Source organism: Lactuca virosa, chromosome 5 (genome assembly GCF_052849685.1).
Source record: "Lactuca virosa cultivar CGN04683 chromosome 5, Lactuca_virosa_CGN04683_v6, whole genome shotgun sequence".
Classification (NCBI taxonomy): domain Eukaryota; kingdom Viridiplantae; phylum Streptophyta; class Magnoliopsida; order Asterales; family Asteraceae; genus Lactuca; species Lactuca virosa.
Genome location: NC_136430.1, coordinates 24,192,380 through 24,215,500, shown reverse-complemented (window position 1 = coordinate 24,215,500; position 23,121 = coordinate 24,192,380). Strand labels below are relative to the sequence as shown.

The window sequence follows — 23,121 nt, the reverse complement described above, 5'->3', positions numbered from 1 at the left end:
GAATTTCTAGTTGTAGGGACATTTTTTTCCAACCTAATATAAAAATAAAGTTTTAAATTTTTTTACCCCAATAAGATGAAATCGAGTGGTTGCCGAGGTGGCACCCGGGAACCCTCTATGTCCTAGACCCTTAATTGGTCGGTTGGTCCGATTTCTATACGATATAACCAACATGCCATTACAATAGCACATGCACCTTTCTAACAGGTTAGTGGTCGGGCTTGGGCTCAGGCTCAAACTCCATAACCGGGCCTTTTTGGGCACCTCTAACAACTTTATAAACCAAAATTTTTTTAGATTCGTTGGAAAGATTGGTTGAATCGATCAAAACTGATAAACAGACAAACAAGTACACACACGAACCATGAATGAGAGAATTGGCAAAATAGACAATTTACCTCTGTAATTCCAATCTTCTTTTTACTTTAGTCATCATGTTAACTCTACATTTTCCTTACTAAACCAAAAACAAAAACTGTGTTGTTTTTTCCTTTTCTTTTTTTCTCTTCTCTTGATCAGCCCTAATTCTTTCCTGCACCATCTAAATCTATATGCTAATATTACAAATCATGGAAACATTTATGTACAAATTTCCCAATAACAAAACTCTATAATCGAACAGGCAATCCAAAATTCTGGAATGTTCTAATCTCCCCACGAAGGCCAGCTGTCACAATCACCATACCCCACCCCGACTTACTACTCACACTCAACCCGTTTGTAAAATCCGCACTCGAATGTCTACTAACAAGTTTTTCCTCAGGCCATGTGGCGGAAAACCGATCGAAAAAATAACCGTTGCTTGCACTAGAAATAATACCATGAAACGGGCTTTCTTTTCCATTTGTTTGATCTTCTGGTGTTGGTGGATGAGGTGGCAACTGGTTACCAGTTGCCACCTCATCCAAGTGGTCCCCATGAAAAAACAAATCATGGGGACCACAGTCTGTCATACCAGGCCACGGGATTGCAACCGATACATCTCGACAGTTAAAGTGCTCATAAGATCGAGTAACTGTCACGCCTTTTTTTCTACTAGGCCTGGAATTGCTTTCGTGTTTCCAGACATACACCTGTGAATCCTCGCTGGCACACACCACGTATTTCCCGTTTGATGTCACAGAGGCCGAGATTTGCCTGTTTGTGTTCCGGAACCCTGCAACAACCGAGTGGCAATTTAGTAATTAAAATGAAAACCAAGGGTAAAAGTATCAAGTCTCTGAATCCGAATCCGAATCCAAATCCAACCTTTGAATTTGTGAACCAAGTCGATACCATCGACAACAACACGAATACGAGAATCTGCTGATGTGATTAGCACTTCTGATGCAGTACCTGGAGCAAACTGTAAAGGGTATTTTGGTCATTTCAACATGATACAACCGAAAGGTGTTATTATAACTCTTAATTTTCACCTGAAAACCGGTGATCTTTTTATGGCGCGACTTCTTTTTGTTCTGCAGGTTAATCTGACTTTTCTGTTGTAATTTATTTTCTGAAAAATAAATAAAAGTTACCAACACTTGAAACAGGAAAAAAAAAAAATACAAAGAGAAAGATAAGTACCAGTTGTGTCGTATAAACAGCAGCTCCCTTTGTAGGAACCAACTAATGCAGCCTTCATGAATCAAGAAAAATATTTGTTAGACAAAAAAAAATCCATAAAAAAAATAAAATTTTGGTCAACTTTGTAGGTCAACCTGACCGTCTGGTGTATAGCAAGCAGCAGTGACCATTTCATGCATATCATTCCAATCAACGACTTGATGATCAGGAATACTCCAAATCCGGACTTTGGAATCAAGTGATCCACTAATGAAGTATCTCTCATCAACAGGATTGAACTGGATGCAAGTCACTGTATTTAAAAAGATACACCCTTAGTAATCATAATTCATAAAGAGAGATATATACATATATAAACTTACTTGTTTTTATGTATTTACTTACCATAGTCATTGTGTGAAAAGATCTTCAAACATGACTTGCTAGACAACTGCCACAAGCGCACGGTTTTGTCCATTGAAGATGACAGCAAATGGTGTGATTTTGACCAGGAGAGATCAAGAACATCATCCAGATGTCCTTTTAATGAACATACTGGTTTTTCTGATAGATTGAAAATGGTTTCTGGCATTACAATATGATCCAAAGTTGCTGACTTTCTGCTTATTGATAACCTTCCTCTTTTCTTCTTTTCCAGTTGACTATTTGGTGATCCAAACCCTGGTTCTGGTGACCCGTTGGATAATAACAACACGTTTATATTCACATCTTCCTGTTGTTTATCAAATAAAAGATCACCTTTTCTATCTGAGGACACAACTTTCCAGACATGAATCAGACAGTCTTCACCAGCAGAAGCCAGATATTTTCCATCTAAGCTGAATTTGATTGTCCAGATTGATCCATTGTGAGCTTGTATCTCTTGGGTTTTGTAAAGAGCTGTTACATCTTTACAAGATTTCCCATATTGTCTAACACGGACTCTTTCTGGACCATGAAAAGAAGCAGAAGCAGAAGCAGAAGCAGAAACAGAAACATCCTGGCTATCATCAGTTGCAGAGCTTGATCTTCTTCCACCTTTTTCTGATGATGTATCTCTCTCATCACTGCTTCGTTTCTCCTTATGACCTGTAACTGAACTTGCTACATTCTTGATACTCTTCAACCAACTTCCTTTCTTTTTGGTTTTAGATCCATTCCCACTGCTGTTGTTGTCAGGTGAATCGTTATTGCCTGCTTCTACATTCTGTCTTCTCATTAACTCCTGAACAATAGGTGAATGGCCAACACAGATTTCGAATTCTTCCATAGTTAAGTGCCTCCCTGTTCCAACTTCCTTCAGCTTTTCCCACATTCCATCCTCTCTAACTTCATCTACCACAAACTCCTTCCCGTTATCTAGATTTTTAATTGTGCACACTGCATCATTGCTAGACCTAATGGAATCCAAATCCACGTCTGCTACTTCACCGTTGGTGCTACTAATATCGAAGTTCATATTCGTGGTGGAACAATCATTGCATTTGATAATCTCTTCACTCCGCTCAATTAGTTTCACCGCCGGCGGCTTATTAGGCAACTCAGTATTAGCACTGACAACAGGTGATCCACTGCGGTTTCGCGATTCAATTAAGACATGGTTATCGACGTTGTTAATTACAGTTTCCATTGGTAAGGTATCAGCAACAGGCGACGAACATGAATTATTAGAAAGAATTTTTTGATAGGAATCCAAATGAGAACTAGAACTACAGTGTTCAGGATCAGCAGACTTTGATCGAATGATGCCAGGGTTAGAAGGAACCTGATGCGCGAAGCCATACTTACCGAACTTTGTAACGGCGGTGGCTGGTGAGGAGAACATAGAGGGCTTATGTCGGAAGAAGGAAGAGTCGCGGCTGAGTCCCATCTGCCGCAGCAACCGCATACGGCGTTCATCAACCGACGAGGGACGTGAGATCCAGACATCGTAATTGTTAGCAACGCCCATTGGAAATTTAGGGATAGGCAAGGGGCGTACCAAAGCATTATAATCAGAAACACCACTGCAATTCTGATCACCTAGAGTTACGTCATCATCTTCCTCTTCGTTGTCCGAACAAGAGGATGAAGAAGAGCAAGTGGTTGAAGAAAGTAAGCGATCAAGCGACTCGTAGAAACACTCGTTGTTATCTTCTTCTTCGTCTTGGTGGCCGTGTTTGCTCATCGTTCGGGCATTCCCATCTGATAATGAAAATGCCCGGCCGTAATCCGATCCAAAAGTATAGCCCAACAACCAAAACAAAGCGCTCGATCTGGTGGTATCGTTTGAATGAGAGAGAAACAGATCAGACAAGGGGAGTTGATTTATGTTTGTCGAAACTCAGATCCGATGAAGGAAACGAAACCCTATGCAGTGGAACAGACGTTGTGAGAAGAGCAACAGACGGAGGAGTGTGGCAGAGAACGGTGTCGTCCCGGTGTAGTGCGTATAGTTAGAGAGAGATTGGGTTTGGTTTGGTTTTGCTGGTGGTGTATAAATTATGATATGATGTAAAAAGTCCAAAATTAAATAATCTTCGAAATAACAAAATAAGTCATTATATTGTATAATATTTGTAAAACCCAACAGGCGATACCCTTTCTTAAAACGTGAAAAGATGCCATTAATTGAAGAAAAATTAGGTACAGTTTTGGAACGAATACTCAAACTAAGATACAAGATTGCCAAAATCCAATTAATACCGAAGCTAAAATATTCTCGTGAATATGCAAACTTTGTAGATAACGTTGGATACATTAAGAATATGTTATGATACACAGTCAATATGAGTTGAATTAGCATGACAAAAGGTCAAAATCACCAAAATTTTAAAACAAATCAATTTGAAAAATAGCTTCAAATTTGGAATGAGTAAGAGAAGGTAGATATGGACAATTGTCTCACTTTGGCAAAACTAGCTGGTAGCGGATAACGGTGTCACACCCCCAAACCGAGTAAAACGGCGGAAACGTCTGGGGTGGATGACTTTCATTTACAGTATCATAACAACTGAATAATAGAGATTAAAGCATTACAACCATCATATTGATAATTTAATATTTACATTGAGTTCGAATCATTGTTTGTTTGACTCCAAAAACGTACGACAAAAATATAAGACATAACACTGCTAAGCTCCGTCTTCACAAAACCTGTGTGGGTACCTGTCTACCGATTTCCTGAGAATACAAGTGGTTTTGAAAAAGTGTCAACATTTAAGTTGATGAGTTCATAAATATTTTGAATGAGAAAGATATGTCTTTGTTCTTTGAAAATGATAGTGTGTTCTTCCAGAAAATCCAATATTTTCTTTTAAATGTAATGTAGTCTTAAACACCCTAAGACTGAAAATGTATTAGTATTGTTATACTCTGAAATAGTATAATGTAGTTTTATTCATATATAAAACCATTTGAATGCATGTTTCCAGAAATGTAAACAGTATTGTACTGGAAAATAGTGTAATGTAGTTTTATCTAAATAAAACCATTTGAAGATGTGACAACCCAAAATTTTTTGCCTTATAAGTCCAGCCATTCAATTCAACCGAGTGTCAGACCCGTTTCTGCTATCTTTTAGCCTTGTTTAGAGTCTGTTTAAGGGTTCAAAGCTCAGTACATTCAAGCATTGGGTATAGGATTGAGTTGCGTAAGTTCTTCGCGTTGAAATCAAGTCGAACACTCCATCCAAGGGAGTGTACGGCCGTACACATGAGTGTACGGCCGTACACCCATGTTGGCCTGTAACACCCGATTCCTGGTACGCAGTTAATTCAAGCATTTCTAGTGTTTTTTCTCTGGGACTCGACGAGTTGGAGGCCCGACTCGTCGAGTAGAGTCGAGATCCGCGGACAGTTTAAGTGATCTACTCGACGAGTCGGGATACTAACTTGGAGAGTAGGTGCTGGTTGAGTGAAACCCTAAATCTAAGGGTTTGCACCCTATTTAAACACCTTATCTCAGCCTCCATCGCCCTTACCACTCCCAGAAAGCTGTGTAACGAAACCCTAGTCGTTTTTGTGTGTTCTAAGGCCATTTTGGTACATTTGGTGGTTTGTGTAGCTTGGAGAAGAAGAAAGAAGCTTGAGAGTTCGAGTTGGGGCTTAGAGATTCAGGGATCTAGTTTCATTTTCAGCTCAATCAAGGTAAAATGCCCCTGTCTTGGTCTTCTATGTGTTTATTCATCTTTGGAGTTGGGTTTTGGGCACATTTAGGGCTTTCCAAACCATATTTGGATTTGTGGAGTGTTATATGAGGTCTTGACTTCAGATCTGAGTCATTGGAAGGGTCTCATGGCATAAAGGTGCCAACTTTATGGCTATGAGAGTCCCATGCACCTTGTAGAGCACCTTTTATGGCTTTTAGAGCCAAAGCCCCATGCATGTGCTCCAAGTTTGGAGCTTTACGTGTAAAATGGACATTAGGAGGCCAGATCTATGGTTTTGGTGTGTTAAGACCCATTTAAATCGACTGTATAGTGTTGGTCAAGGATGGACTCGACAAGTTGCTCTTGGGACTCGGCGAGTCGAGGTGTATTGACCACCAAATCCTTTCTGTGGATGGACCAGTTGTTAGGGAGGAAGTCCCGTGGATGTTTAGACACGAAAAGGGACCTGGGAATCATGGGACTCGACGAGTGTATGAACAGACTCGGCGAGTCCAAGGCAATCTCCCAATCTTTGAAGATGGATTCGACGAGTTGTTCATACAACTCGGCGAGCCGTAGTCCGGACACATTCTTATGAGGGAGGTGAACTCGACGAGTTCAAGGAAGAACTCGGCGAGTCGGATGAAGATGGTCTCGATGGGTTGAATGAAGGAGAACCCGTCGAGTTCTTGCTAGACTCGACGAGTGGAGTCGGGGTTGGATCGGATTAGTGGAGTATGGACTCGACGAGTTGGTAGACCAACTCGGCGAGTCAGGTCAACTGGGTGTTGACTTTGACCAATGTTGACTTTGCCTGGTTTTGGTATTGACCCTGGTTACGGTTGTATGTTCGGTTTGATGACTCGAAGGTTGTCGTGTAGGGATTGAGGAGTCGAGTAGAGCCGACCTTCACACAGAGGACAGTTCAGACACTACACGACATCGAGGTGAGTTACCTTCCAGTAGAAGTGGGTCTAAGGCACCAAGGCCGGCCCACTAGTAGTTGTTTAGCTGAGATGATTGTCTTTGTGATAATTGTCTAGTCTGCTATTGCTTGATATGCGAGTATGCTAGTTTGCTTGATATGTGACTAAGCTAGTTTACTATGTTATGTGATATAATATCAGTAGGAGGGGACTAGTCCCTGAATCGGTCGTTAGGACCAACGGGTAGGTCGGACACCCCAGATATGTCTGACAGCATGATTGAGATATGATATTATGTGTTAGCAGTAGGGGGTGAAATAGTCCCCGTGTTCGGTTGAAAGACCGGAGGGTAGGTCGGCACCCCAGAATAGCTTGACATGGGTAGGTCAGCACCCCAGAATGGCTCGACATGGGTAGGTTAGCACCCCATAATGGCTTGACATGGGTAGGTCAGCACCCCAGAATGGCTTGACATGGGTAGGACGGGCGCCCCAGAATTGCCCGGCAGTATGTATGTTATGTGATTGTTTGGTATGTGGTATGATGGGGGAACTCACTAAGCTTTGTGCTTACAGTTTTAGTTTTGGTTTCAGGTACCTCTTCGTCTAAGGGGAAGGAGCCGGCGGTGTAGCAGCGCCTCACACACACATGGTTTCCGCATGGAGTTTTCTGGGAATGTACTCTGATTTATTTTACTTTTGACAATATGATTTTCAGACACATTGTTAAGTCTCTTTTTACAAATGGCATGGCATGGGAAATGTTTTGGTGAATTATGTTGTGAAATTCTTAATTAAAAATGAAATTTTTGGGCTTGAAATTTGGGATGTTACATGGCCGTACACCCCCTCCATAAGTGTGATATCCTTTCAATTCTAGTTATTTCTCACATTCCCAAGGCTAGAAAATCGATTTCTCTCTCAAGTATCATGGAGTTCTTCATCCCCGATCTTCAATAACGTAAGTGATTCTTCCATCTAGTTGTTGTTATCCTTCTTAATCATGTATCACCCTTTGATTTCATCCATGAAAATCATCTTTTTGGGTAGATCTTCATCTTTCACCAAGAACACACACTTGTTCTTGGTGGCTGTGAACACCCTTTTGAGCCTCCAAATTGTAAGTATCCTTTCCCTATGCTTAGTACATGTTAGGATCTCATGTTAAACACCTTAGAAACGACATTTAGCTGGAACAAAAGGAGTGTATGGCCGTACACCCATGCATGGCCGTACACCCCTCAAAACACCCCAAAAGGGCCTCCAAAGTGAGAATCTAGTTCCTATTCTTGTTGACCAATAGTCCCTCAAGCTTCCCCATTAATTCAAAGACCCTCTTGTGCACATTTTACCATGAGTGTACGGCCGTACACTCCATGGCCGTACGCTCCTCATTGTGGTCGTACACACTCCTTTGATGAATCACATGTGATTCTAACACTTGGTCCAAGTGTTTCCTAGTCCCTAAGGGTGTTTCCTTGCATGTTAGTTGCTTATAAACACTATATTCATGCCAATAGATGCCATATATGTCATTTAGGACTCGTTTGTGTCTCGGGACTTCATTCGTGGAACTTCTCATCCTTACGCACACATTCGTTTGAATCACCCACATAAGGTGAGTTTATACCCCTATAATCAATCTTTTAAATTGTTTTAAATGCTTTTAAGGGGGGGGGGGGGAATACAAGTTGAACACAATGATAATTGTGTAAATGTTTCTTATAAACATCTTTTAAAGGATTGCTTATGTTTTTATAAGTGATCAAAACATTTCAAAAACTCTTTTTAAGTTATGTTACTTTATAGTTTATAAAACTCCGTTTTTAAAGTACAATCATAACTTAGTAGATAAATGAGTCTTTTCAGTAACAGTTCAAGTAAACATACTAGTAAACTATAATAGGTATAGTTTAGGGGTTCAGTTCATACTAGATACTAGAACATACTATAAAGAGAAACAGGGAGATATATACAATACACGATAACATAGAGAACATACTATAAAGAGAAACATGGAGGAATATACAATACACGATAACAGAGAGAACATATTAATATACTATAACAGAAAGAACATACTAAGATACTATAACAGAAGAAAAAACCATGATCTAATTATACCAATGATCACTAACTCATTGTTCTAAACAAAAGGTGATAATAAATTGGGTATACATGATCATATAACTTTAACGTGAATTTACACGGTTTAGCAATATGTTTGTGTAAGTCGCGTTTGGTAACTAGAATCTCTTGCAGGGAGAGCGTATAGTATGGGTACTACTCATCACATTATGAACTTAACAAAACAAACTTATTTTAAGGTAATCAATACTTCAGGATGTCAATTTAAAAGACAACTGTGTACTTACATTTTCCCATTACTTTCATATTGTGACAGTTCCACTTGAAATTTAATGCAAACTATTTTCGAGTTAAGATAGTTATTGAAACATCCCAAAAATACAACCCAAAAATTTCGTTTTTTTTAAAACATTATTAAAACCATCATTTCATTACCAAAGTATAAAAATCATAAACTATGTGTTTCAAAATCTCATAACATCAAATCTCATGTCAACCATCATTTCATTACCAAAGTATCCCGGCATCGGCTTACCCGACATCGGACTCCTGCCCGGCATCGGGCTCACCCCGGCATCCGACCGCATCGGGCATCGGGCTCACCCTGACATCGGGATTGCCCCGGCATCGGGCTTAGCCCGGCACATACACAGCATAACATATATCATAAACATATAATCTGCATCGGGATTGCCCCGACATCGGACCGAAGCCCAGAACACATAATCATAACATATAACTATCATACATCGGGCTTGCCCCGGAACATATAACTCATGGCATAATAATTAACATACATCAGGCTTTCCCCGGCATCGGGCTTACCCCAGAACACATAATACCTAACACATAAACATGCATGAATCACAAAGACATCAGGCATACATAACTACTCTCGGGACAGCCCTGGCATCGGACCGAGGTCCGGAAACATATAAACTGCATCGGGATAACCCCGGCATTGGGCTTACCCCGACATACTCTACAACTTAAACGAGCCGGCATTATGGGCGTAGACCCGTTCCTACTGGAAGGAAACTCACCTCGCGTAACTGGCTGCTGAAACACTGAGCGGAAAATATTTGGTTGCTGCTCCGGCGACTCTCCGGCTATAATTTCCACAATGACACTTAGTCAGAAGCTGATAACTATCCTTAGGGTAAAATGAACATTTTACCCCTGGATAAAGTCCACATCCTGGTCAAAGTCAACTTCCCAGTTGACCGTACTCGCCGAGTTGGCTCGTCAACTCGCCGAGTCCCAATCCTCTCATCTACCCCCAACCCGACTCTACTCGTCGAGTTTAGCAAGAACTCCACGAGTTTTCCTTCAATCATAACCTCGGGACAATCTTCATCTGACTCGCCGAGTTCCTCCTGAACTCGTCGAGTTTATCTTCATCATAAGAACGTGTCTAGTATGTGACTCGCCGAGTTGTATGAACAACTCGTCGAGTCCGTCTTCATGAGTTGGGAGATGGCTTTGGACTCGCCGAGTACGTTCATGCACTCGCTGAGTCCCATGGTTTCCAGATCCATGGCTATGTCTATTTCGTTGAGTCCTTTCTCTGGACTCATCTAAATCCCTTCTAAACTCGACTGGGTTCCTTTGAATCAAACAGTTTTGGGAACCAACCCACAACTCGCCGAGTCTCAAGAACGACTCGTCGAGTCTATGCATGTCCGAGTCTATAAATCGATTCCTGATGTGAAAAACTCATCCAAAAGGTAGATCTAGGCTCCTAAGATCGGTATGACACGTAAAGTCCCCACCTTTCCTTCCATGCATGGCCGTTTGAGGCTTAAAAGGCCATAATAACCCCTTTAAGCTTGCATGAGGGTTTCTAATGGCATAAAGCTTGCACCTTTATGCCTTAACCATTCTTAGGGACTCCAGATCTAAAAAGATCTTTGCTTGGGACGTCCTAATCCCACAAGAAATCATTCTTGGTCCATAAACTTCATAAAAAGGGACATAAAGAGATCTAACAAAGTAGAAGTCAAGGAAGGAACTTGATTACCAAAATGAGCAGCAAATGGAGTGAATCTTCTGGATCTACTCCTTCCTCCTTGAACCTCCAACCTTCTTCTTGTTCCTCCAAGCTTCAAGAATGCTCCAAAACTCTCAAAATGACTCACAACTCAAGGGAGGCTCTAGGTTTTCGTTCTGGACTTGAGAGAGTATCAAGGGGGCTGATGAAGGCTATAATGTTCCTTAAATAGGGTACAAGGCCCGCATTTAGGGTTTTCCCCAAACCTGGCCAACTCGCCGAGTCAGTCTACCGACTCGTCGAGTAGGTCACTAAACCCGCGACCCAAAATGTGCTCCTACTCGTCAAGTTACTCTATCTACTCGACGAGTCGCTTCCTCATTTTTAGGTTTTCTTCCTTTTCAAGGATCTTCTGAATTCGAGGTGTTACAACTCTCCCCCACTTAAACTAGACTTCGTCCTCGAAGTCCGCTACGACCAACAATCTTGCAATCTGCTCACCACATTTCTGACCGGTGAATTCATCTCCTACTGAGTCCGATCCGCGAGGGATCACCTTCATTGACCTTCCGCCCAATCATTCAGCCAAAATCCTTGAAGATAAGAACCTCGAGAGCACTCTGCTCACCAACAATCCTGAGAACACGACTCTTTCCCAACTGATAATCCTTTCGGTACTCCTCAAGTACTTATGTTGGACATCTTAGGGGCTCACCCCTTAACTCTGTGCCGCTACGGCCTTCCCAAGGCAACAATACACAATCAACTCCTTCTCCTATCTCTGTGAAGGACATACCCTTTGCTGTATCTACATCTCCAGCCACTCCCAGTGATGGTCACTTCACTGATACCTACTGAATGCTTCCTCTTACTATATCCTGATGTTGGATACCCCTCCCAGCGAATGGACAAGATAATCCTTCGAGTAATAAACTCATCCCTACAACGGTTAGACTCAAACGAGAGCTGCGCAACAGAGTCAAATCACTCACTCTGAGATTATTTAATCCTGCTGTTAGTGGCCTAGCACCTCTCAGTCAACTAACTACTTCCACTCACGGATCCCCTTATTGTTGTCCCTGTCCGAAGATTCTGCTGTCTCTGATCCGCTCTCTGGACGAACCGAGACCACCCCGGTCCCAACTAATCTGCCATTACCTTGACTACCGGACTCCTACCGGTTATTGAACTCAAACTTAATCTCTCAGTCGCTCTCAGCGACTTCCGAAGGAAACTTCGGCTAACTAAAACTGCTCTGTCTACCTTGCCACTCTGGGTCTCTAAATCCTGGGATCCTCGATCCCCTATCTTGTCTCTAAAGTCTCTACCAGGTTCCACCTACGCTGCTAAAATCTCACGGGCCTCGCCCACAGGTCTCACCCAAACTAGATCTAGAGCAGTCTCTCCCTCTAGTTTCACTTGCACTGCTATTAATATACGGGCCTCGCCCACGGGTCTCACCCAACTGTATCTTGGAGTGGCCTCTCCTTCAGGTCTCACCTATCTAGGGCTATGCAGGCCTACCTCCACACTAAATCTCAACGAACTATGTCTACCTGATCCTGATCATACTAACTAGGAGATACGGGCCTCGCGCACACTCCGCTAACTAGGAGATACGAGCCCTCGCCCACACTCCCCTATCTAGGAGATACGGGCCCTCGCCCACACTCCTCTAACTGGCTACTAACAAATGTTGTGGCTATCCCGTAGTCTTACCATACTCCCCATGATGTCTATACACTGACTACTAATCCGAAAGCATTCCATGCCGGACATTCACTCAATCTGCATCTTGATTCACTCGAGTCCTGCTGGCGATCCTCCAACCTGGTTTTCCGAACCAGCTATTGTCTAACGTGATTACTATGGTCATCTCGTAGCCTCACTACACTTCCCGTACTGTCTACCTGCTGGTGAATGCTACAGCTGTCCCGTAGTCTTACATCCTGGCTAAAATCATGTCCTGCCGAGAAAATCTCCAACCTGGTTTCCCAAACTAATCATCTACCAGTCGCTATTACACGCACTCAACACTGGGAAGTTTCCCAACTCCCAACTCACGTGTTTCTCATCCGAACAGCCACTCAGACTATTACCCTGCTCAACAGAGTTGCGAACTCATTCCAACTCCTTACTTACTTCTGATCCTGGATACTTGGAGGGCTCTCCCCCACTTTGACTCAACTAGCTCCCTGCAGCTTTCTGTCTAGAAAGGATTCCCAATCCTTCTTACCACTCCATAATCGTTCTGCTAAAAACTGATGTTTACCGCTGCCAGTGCCCCAAAGCTAACCAATACCATGACGCCACCGTCCTTGAAAGCTGGCGAAGTACTTCTAGAGTCCCAATTTCACGATTGCTACAGCGACCGCATCCTGAGTGACCTGCTCTGAAAGGGTACAACTACGGACTACTACACTAACATCCATGGTATGCAGATGGCATATAACTCAATCATAAGCAGGAAACAGAATCCAAAGTACAATCACTAATACCGATGCAGTACCATAACAATTAAATCATAAATAAAACTGTCAAGCAGCTAAAGGATACGCACCTGCCACATCCGGGGCTGCTCGCATGTCATCTGAAACCAACTGGTACGCCCTGCTCCGTGCCGTACGCGCCTCTGCCTGACCCTGCCGATTGTCGGTGATCCTCAAGGTCGCAGGGGCAAGTGCTATCACCTGTCCTGCTGGAAACTAACTCGGACACTGGGCCTTCTTGTGGCCCCTCTGACTGCAATGAAAACATATCAGGTCTGATCCCTGAGTGGTGGTAGCTGTACAATCTCTGCTGAAATGGCCAACCCGGCCGCACTTGAAGCAGCCTGAATCACCACCTCTAAGAACCCAAATAAATCTCCGGTAATAACCCGCTAAACCCAGGAAGCTCTGAATCTCAATTGGAGACGTTAGAATCTCCCACTGCATCACGACCTCTATCTTGGCCGGATTGACTAGAATACCCTTATGATTGACAAGGTGCCCAAGAAATTGCACCCCGCACAACCAGAACTCACGATTGGAGAACCTTGCGAAAATTCTCTCAATCCTCAAAGTCTCTAGCACCTCCCTCAGGTGCTTCTCGTGCTGCTCCTCAGTCTTGGGAATAAACCAACTTGAAACATCCCAAAAATACAACCCAAAAATTTCGTTTTTTTTAAAACATTATTAAAACCATCATTTCTTTACAAAAGTATAAAAATCATAAACTATGTGTTTCAAAATCTCATAAGATCTATCACATGTCAAATCTCATGTCAAATATCATATCAAAGTATCAGAGTAAAACTCCCAGGCTGAAGACTGTGGTGTGTGCCATGCGATCATCCCGAGCCCTTCCCTTTGCTAGTGGAAGTACCTGAAACCAAAACTGAAAACTGTAAGCACAAAGCTTAGTGAGCTCCCCCAAACTACCACATACCATACACATAACATATAACAATCACATAACTCTGGGACTACTCCCAACTGCATCGGGACGAATCCCGACATCGGACTCCTGCCCGACATCGGGCTCACCCCGACATCCGACCGCATCGGGCATCGGGCTCACCCTGACATCGGGATTGCCCCGGCATCGGGCTTAGCCCGGCACATACACAGCATAACATATATCATAAACATATAATCTGCATCGGGATTGCCCCGACATCGGACCGAAGCCCAGAACACATAATCATAACATATAACTATCATACATCGGGCTTGCCCCGGAACATATAACTCATGGCATAATAATTAACATAAATCGGGCTTTCCCCGGCATCGGGATTACCCCGGAACACATAATACCTAACACATAAACATGCATGAATCACAAAGACATCAGGCATACATAACTACTCTCGGGACCGCCCTGGCATCGGACCGAGGTCCAGAAACATATAAACTGCATCGGGCTAACCCCGGAATTGGGCTTACCCCGACATACTCTACAACTTAAACGAGCCGACATTATGGGCGTAGACCCGTTCCTACTGGAAGGAAACTCACCTCGCGTAACTGGCTGCTGAAACACTGAGCGGAAAATATTTGGTTGCTGCTCCGGCGACTCTCCGGCTATAATTTCCACAATGACACTTAGTCAGAAGCTGATAACTATCCTTAGGGTAAAATGAACATTTTACCCCTGGATAAAGTCCACATCCTGGTCAAAGTCAACTTCCCAGTTGACCGTACTCGCCGAGTTGGCTCGTCAACTCGCCGAGTCCCAATCCTCTCATCTACCCCCAACCCGACTCTACTCGTCGAGTTTAGCAAGAACTCCACGAGTTTTCCTTCAATCATAACCTCGGGACAATCTTCATCTGACTCGCCGAGTTCCTCCTGAACTCGTCGAGTTTATCTTCATCATAAGAACGTGTCTAGTATGTGACTCGCCGAGTTGTATGAACAACTCGTCGAGTCCGTCTTCATGAGTTGGGAGATGGCTTTGGACTCGCCGAGTACGTTCATGCACTCGCTGAGTCCCATGGTTTCCAGATCCATGGCTATGTCTATTTCGTTGAGTCCTTTCTCTGGACTCATCTAAATCCCTTCTAAACTCGACTGGGTTCCTTTGAATCAAATAGTTTTGGGAACCAACCCACGACTCGCCGAGTCTCAAGAACGACTCGTCGAGTCTATGCATGTCCGAGTCTATAACTCGATTCCTGATGTGAAAAACTCATCCAAAAGGTAGATCTAGGCTCCTAAGATCGGTATGACACATAAAGTCCCCACCTTTCCTTCCATGCATGGCCGTTTGAGGCTTAAAAGGCCATAATAACCCCTTTAAGCTTGCATGAGGGTTTCTAATGGCATAAAGCTTGCACCTTTATGCCTTAACCATTCTTAGGGACTCCAGATCTAAAAAGATCTTTGCTTGGGACGTCCTAATCCCACAAGAAATCATTCTTGGTCCATAAACTTCATAAAAAGGGACATAAAGAGATCTAACAAAGTAGAAGTCAAGGAAGGAACTTGATTACCAAAATGAGCAGCAAATGGAGTGAATCTTCTGGATCTACTCCTTCCTCCTTGAACCTCCAACCTTCTTCTTGTTCCTCCAAGCTTCAAGAATGCTCCAAAACTCTCAAAATGACTCACAACTCAAGGAAGGCTCTAGGTTTTCGTTCTGGACTTGAGAGAGTATCAAGGGGGCTGATGAAGGCTATAATGTTCCTTAAATAGGGTACAAGGCCCGCATTTAGGGTTTTCCCCAAACCTGGCCAACTCGCTGAGTCAGTTTACCGACTTGTCGAGTAGGTCACTAAACCCGCGACCCAAAACGCGCTCCTACTCGTCGAGTCACTCTATCTACTCGACAATTCGCTTCCTCATTTTGAGGTTTTCTTCCATTTCAAGGATCTTCTGAATTCGGGGTGTTACAGTTATAAACTAGGGAAAAGTTACATCTTTTCAAGCGACAAACAGAACAGCCGAGTCTAGTACATTCAGTAGAAAGGGGCCTATAATGCTAACTTTATGATTCCTTAGTCTATACATTAGGTATATACATTAATCGGGTCCGACAGGTAGTAGGATGTGTGCTTTCCGCTTCATTTCCTGTTCCTTGTTTGGTTGTGGGCTTAGAGCAGATTCACCCAGCTTACTATCTATTCGATCTTAGTTATATATATATATATATATATATATATATATATATATATATATATATATATTCTATATACACCAAGTAATCATAAGGAGTACCAGGTATGGGTCAGGTCATAGTATACTAATTAAATACGTCGTTTTCTAGTACAAAACATACTTTTAAAATAGAACGTTTGATAAACAAAACTAGAAACTTACCAGTAAAGGGTTTAATCCATTTTATTAAATCAGTATAACTTAAAGGACCTTAGGTGGTTAATTCTATAATACCTTAGTTTATACATCAGGGTTATATATAATTAATACTCGATTGGTAGTTGGATGTGTGCCTTCCACCTCATTCCCTGTTCCTTGTTTGGTTGTGGGCTTAGGGCAGATTCACACAATTAACTATCTATTCTATATTAGATTATATGTAGCTAGTATAAACTAAGTGATTATAGAAGGAACTATTGTGGTTACCATTTTTACTAAAAGAAATAAGGGTTTTCTTAAAGAATCTTTTCATCAAATATAAAGGAACTATTACAGTTAACTCTGTGAGTACCAAGTGAATACACCAGGGTTATATACAACAAAGATCTAACAAACAATGGGATGTGTGCCTTCTGCCTCATTTCCTGTTCCTTGTTTGGTTGTGGGCTTAGGGCAGATACACACAACCGATTGTTTGTTTACTCTGGGTTTTATATAACTTGTATCCATTTAGTACTCATAGAAAGGATTGTAGAGTCATTTTTACTTATCTTTCATCAAAGCAGGAAATATAGGATTTTCTGGAGGAACAGGCGAACTTTTCTAAAAGAACTTACAACTTACTACAACTTTCTTACAACTTACTTACATCACTAAAATCTTATGAACTCACCAGCTTAAATGTTGATCTCCGCTTTTAAAATAACTTGTATTCTCAGGAGACCAGTAGACAGGTACGCGCACTGGGATTCAGAAGATGGAGCATAATAGCTTCATGTCTTGTTTGTTATTTACTTTGTAGTCTATGTTATGTTAACCACATACTTTGTAAACACTTTCTTTCTAATGAACTGGTTGTTTATTACTTCGATTACTATGATGCATGACTTGTGATACTAAACATGACGTTTTCCACCCCCGAATGTTTTCGTCGTTCTGGTTTTGGGGTGTGACAGATTGGTATTAGAGCATTGTTTATAGTGAACTAAGTATATCAACCGATAAAAGATATGCAACTATAAATACAATGGGGCCGAAGTGCTCCGGATAATATTATATTTTAAAAATATAACAATACCTTATAAAAGTATACATACGTGCTTATACATATATATACATACTAGAACAAGTATCACAAGAAGAACAGAACAAAAGTATTTAAAGGTTGAACAGTGCGTTCAAACCTGGACAGTTATGTAATCATAGCTAGGATCAATATAGCCTGATCAACTATATTTATTCGAGATGTGACCGACATGTGTTTGGGAGTGATGTGGTGTTGCAACAGTCTTAAAACTTACCTAACTCTATTCAAGGGATTTATAGATCAGTACTTAAAAGTTAGAATACTATAGGAGTATTTTATGATACTATAACACGACAACAAGTTTAAAACATACCAAGTACATTACATTAAAATACTATAGGAGTATTTTAGGCACTATAAATAACTTATGTGATAGCTTAAAAGACCCTTACGGATAGGTCTATAATCTTACAATGTATACTTCCAAGGTTATATATAATTGAGATTTTATAGACTTAGAATTTGTGATCTACGCTTCACTACCTGTTCCTTGTTGGGTTGTGGTTTTGGAGTAGGATCACTTATTCGAAGGTCTATTTAATCTTAAATTATATACAACTTATATACATTGTGCATTTATAGGAGGACTCTGTAAGGATCACCCCATAATGTTTCACTTAATCTCATAGATTCTTTAGACACTTCCATTCTCGCACGACAAACCCAGATAGATGTAACAAACTTCCTCATAGCAGTCAACAGAAGAGTCAAGGAGGAACAAGAACAGGTTCATGAGAAGTTTTCAAAGAAGGGTCGGCCGAAGTAACCAACACGTATTATGCGTCACACTAATAAATAATAATCTTGTATAACTTAATGAGTTAGTGGAGACACTGCTCACATTATGTGTTAGGATTATTTTCTTTCGTGCAACTGGTAATAGTTATTCAAGTCACAGATATTCATTCGAGGATACCCATTTCTAATTCATAAAGTTTATTTGGTATAGACTCTTTTATGAATTGTTTCCAGAACCCTGTGAAAGTCAGGACTCGATACACTCAGAACTAGGATAACCTTGTCTTTCAGCTTTTGTCTTATAAACCACTCTGATAACTCCAACTCAACCACCACTACCTCCGCCACAATTCGATCCTGCTGCTCTCCAAGCAGTGATATCAGCTGCAGTGGCAACTTCTCTAGCTCACATCGGCGAAAGTGGTACCTTCGGATCTGGTAGCGGTACCCACTTAGCCAACCCCGGAGTTACTCACGAACACCCAAGGGAGTGTTCATACAAGGACTTCATGAACTGCAAACCCAATTCCTTTAATGGAAATGGTGGAGTCATCGCTCTGCTGCGATGGTTCGAGAAAACAGATTCGGTCTTCGCAATTTGTTCGTTCCCGGAAGGGAGCAAAGTGAAGTTTGCTGCCTGCACCTTCTCCGACAGAGACCTGACATGGTGGAATAGCCATGTTAAGTCACTGACCCTAGCAGTGGCTAACTCAATAGGTTGGGAGAACCTAAAAGAGATGATGATGGAAGAATACTGCCCGAGGGGCGAAGTTCAAAAGCTGGAACAAGAACTATGGGAGCTCACGATGGTCGGCTCAGATATAGTGGCCTACACTGACAGGTTTAGCGACCTGGAAGCACTATGCCCCGGGATGGTTACCCCGGAGAGCATGAAGATAGAAAGATACATCTGGGGTTTATCTGCCCCGATTCAAGGAGATGTGCTGTCTTCTAACCCAACTACATTCGATAGTGCCAAACGTCTGGCCCAGCAACTCATTGACCACGGAGTCCTCCATGGCGTGGTAGTCCCTGTTCCCGATCCATCAAAGGGAGATGACTATAAACGGAAGTCGGGAAACAAGAGGAAGAAGAAGCAAATAACACAGGAAACCCCGCAGGAGCAACAAACAGGCACTATATACGCCGCCACAACACCTGCTACTCCAGCACCTGCCAGTCGATATGCTGGAACTCTCCCGAAGTGTGGAAAGTGCAACTATCACCACACCGGAGTATGTCGGGAAATACAGTGTCTGAACTGCCATAGAAAGGGACACACAGTCCGTTTCTGCAGGGCACCAGCTCAACCGATCTCCCAAGTCCCCGGAGTTAAAGAAAACCAAGCCTGCTATGGCTGTGGTGAGAATGGACACTATACGAGGGACTGCCTGATAACAAAGAACTCAGGAGTGGATGGACAAATTCTGATGATCACCGCAGGAGAATCTACCCCGGAGTCGCCAGCGAGCAACGATACGTTTTCGAAATAAAATAATTACTTTAAAAATTAATTTATATTTATATGAGATTAAAACTTGGGGAAAACATTTAAAAGTAATTATAATAACTCACTTATCGGAACAAGTCACAGTATTCAATAGAACTAAAAGATCCATTCAGAGAAGCTATGATGGCTTAGTATGTACATCAGGGTTGTGCATAGCTAAGATTTTGCAGACTTAGAGTGAGTGATTCCGCCCTAATTCCTGTTCCTTGTTTGGTTATGGATTTGGGGCAGAGTTACTCAGTCGACCGTTTTATTCATCTTAATTATTCATAACTTGTATATGCCAGGCGATCATAGTGGTACCCAGGAGGATCGTAGTATAAAGTATCGACACTAGTTATCAAAGCACTTGCATTGTATGTACTCGCACATCGCGGTACGATACGTAGAAGTGTTAACATCAAGGAGAAAACAGAAAGCACTAGAACGTTTACAAAGAGTACATTGTCGAACACACTAGGGGTACATCACCGTATAACAAACATTTCTTTCAAATCGGCCAAAATTTTGTTCAGTAAAGAGTCCGTTGCTATCATACGTCATGAATTGGCGTGGTCCTCACCATACTAAGTTCATATGTTTCCATCTCCTGGACCGTCAAATTCGCGAAACCTTCGTCATTCGTAATGACAGTTCGACCCAGACCTCAGAATCGTCTACCTCATATTCTAAACCCCGAAGTACTCATGCGAAGAGTACTTTGCCCTCCGAAGCCTTGCCGCCGTATGTTCAGCAGACCTTCCCGAAATACCACTCGTTCAACAGATCAAATTCAAGCACAGAGGCTAAGGACAAATACAGCCCACCTATCATTATTCAGTGTATACGCACGGGTGGTATATCATTATGATTACATATATTTAGTATGTGTGCTTCCGTCCTATCTCCTGTTCCTTGTTTGGTTGTGGACCTGGGGCAGAGTCGCACATCCGACCGTATAAGTAATTTTAATTATATACGACTTGTATACACGAGGTAATGATAGATGGACCAGGTATAAATCCTATCATGGACATTAGGGCAAAGTTTCCAGGTCTACGAGTGGGTATTCTGCCAGTCAGAGGAGCACAACCCCGGTAGTACTGCTAAGAAAGCTAATTTCGGGACGAAATTCTATCTAACGGGGGGATGATGTGACAACCCGAAACTTTTTTCCTTATAAGTCCAGCCATTCAATTCAACTGAGTGTCAGACCCGTTTCTGCTATCTTTTAGCCTTGTTTAAAGTCTATTTAAGGGTTCAAATCTCAGTACATTCAAGCATTGGGTATAGGATTGAGTTGTGTAAGTTCTTCGCGTTGAAATCGAACCAAACACTCCATCCAAGGGAGTGTATGGCTGTACACCCATGTTGGCCGTTCACCCCCTCCATAAGTGTGATATCCTTTCAATTCTAGTCATTTCTCACATTCCCAAGGCTAGAAAATCGATTTCTCTCTCAAGTATCATGGAGTTCTTCATCCCCGATCTTCAATAACGTAAGTGATTCTTCCATCTAGTTGTTGTTATCCTTCTTAATCATGTATCACCCTTTGATTTCATCCATGAAAATCATCTTTTTGGGTAGATCTTCAAGATCTTCATCTTTCACCAAGAACACCAAGAACACACACTTGTTCTTGGTGGCTGTGAACACCCTTTTGAGCCTCCAAATTGTAAGTATCCTTTCCCTATGCTTAGTACATGTTAGGATCTCATGTTAAACACTTTAGAAACAACATTTAGCTGGAACAAAAGGAGTGTACGGCCGTACACCCATGCATGGCCATACACCCCTCAAAACACCCCAAAAGGGCCTCCAAAGTGAGAATCTAGTTCCTATTCTTGTTGACCATTAGTCCCTCAAGCTTCCCCATTGATTCAAAGACCCTCTTGTGCACATTTTACCATGAGTGTACTACCGTACACTCCATGGCCGTACACTCCATGGCCGTACACCCATGGCCGTACGCTCCTCATTGTGGCCGTACACACTCCTTTGATGAATCACATGTGATTCTAACACTTGGTCCAAGTGTTTCCTAGTCCCTAAGGGTGTTTCCTTGCATGTTAGTTGCTTATAAACACTATATTCATGCCAATACATGCCATATATGTCATTTAGGACTCGTTTGTGTCTCGGGACTTCATTCGTGGAACTTCTCATCCTTACGCGTACATTCGTTTGAATCACCCACATAAGGTGAGTTCATACCCCTATAATCAATATTTTAAATTGTTTTAAATGCTTTTAAGGGGGGGGGGGGGAATACAAGTTGAACACAATGATAATTGTGTAAATGTTTGTTATAACCATCTTTTAAAGGATTGCTTATGTTTATAAGTGATCAAAACATTTCAAAAACTCTTTTTAAGTTATGTTACTTTATAGTTTATAAAACTCCGTTTTTAAAGTACAATCATAACTTAGTAGATAAATAAGTCTTTTCAGTAACAGTTCAAGTAAACATACTAGTAAACTATAATAGGTATAGTTTAGGGGTTTAGTTCATACTAGATACTAGAACATACTATAAAGAGAAACAGGGAGGTAGATACAATACACTATCACATAGAGAACATACTATAAAGAGAAACAGGGAGGAAGATACAATACACGATAACAGAGAGAACATACTAATATACTATAATAGAAAGAACATACTAAGATACTATAACAGAAGAACAAACCAGGATCTAATTATACCAATGATCACTAACTCATTGTTGTAAACAAAAGGTGATAATAAATTGGGTATACATGATCATATAACTTTAATGTGAATTTACACGGCTTATCAATATGTTTGCGGAAGTCGTGATTGGTAACCAAAATCTCTTGCAGGGAGAGCATATAGTATGGGTACTACTCATCACATTATGACCTTAACAAAACAAACTTGTTTTAAGGTAATCAGTACTTCAAGATGTCAATTTAAAAGACAACTGTGTACTTACATTTTCCCATTACTTTCATATTGTGACAGTTCCACTTGAAAGTTAATGCAAACTATTTTTGAGTTAAGATAGTTATAAACTAGGGAAAACTTACATCTTTTCAAGCGACAAACAGAACAGCCGAGTCTAGTACATTCAGTAGAAAGGGGCCTATAATGCTAACTTTATGATTCCTTAGTTTATACATCAGGGATATACATTAATCGGGTCTGACAGGTAGTAGGGTGTGTGCTTTCCACTTCATTTCCTGTTCCTTGTTTGGTTGTGGGCTTAGAGCAGATTCACCCAGCCTACTATCTATTCGATCTTAGCTATATATATATATATATATATATATATATATATATGTATTCCGTATACACCAAGTAATCA

The 23,121-nt window shown here is 41.6% G+C and overlaps 1 protein-coding gene across 1 annotated transcript; it reads right to left on the bottom strand.

The window, feature by feature from the left end:
* Window positions 1-369: 369 nt before the first annotated feature.
* LOC145115032 (uncharacterized) lies at window positions 370-4,030 on the bottom strand. The gene is made up of 6 exons (XM_079051177.1): window positions 1,951-4,030; window positions 1,701-1,858; window positions 1,567-1,618; window positions 1,416-1,495; window positions 1,249-1,345; window positions 370-1,156 (listed from the first exon to the last, which is right to left on the bottom strand). The coding sequence occupies exons 1-6, from the start codon at window positions 3,710-3,712 to the stop codon at window positions 609-611; spliced, it is 2,697 nt and encodes an 898-aa protein (XP_078907303.1). The 5' UTR covers window positions 3,713-4,030; the 3' UTR covers window positions 370-608.
* Window positions 4,031-23,121: the final 19,091 nt, after the last annotated feature.

Coding starts and splice junctions, on each gene's coding strand:
- LOC145115032 (XM_079051177.1), bottom strand. CDS start 3,712: ATGAGCAAACACGGCCACCAAGACGAAGAAGAAGATAACAACGAGTGT. Junction 1,859..1,950: donor CTTTTCACACAATGACTATG/GTAAGTAAATAC, acceptor TTTTAAATACAG/TGACTTGCATCCAGTTCAAT. Junction 1,619..1,700: donor GCTATACACCAGACGGTCAG/GTTGACCTACAA, acceptor TGATTCATGAAG/GCTGCATTAGTTGGTTCCTA.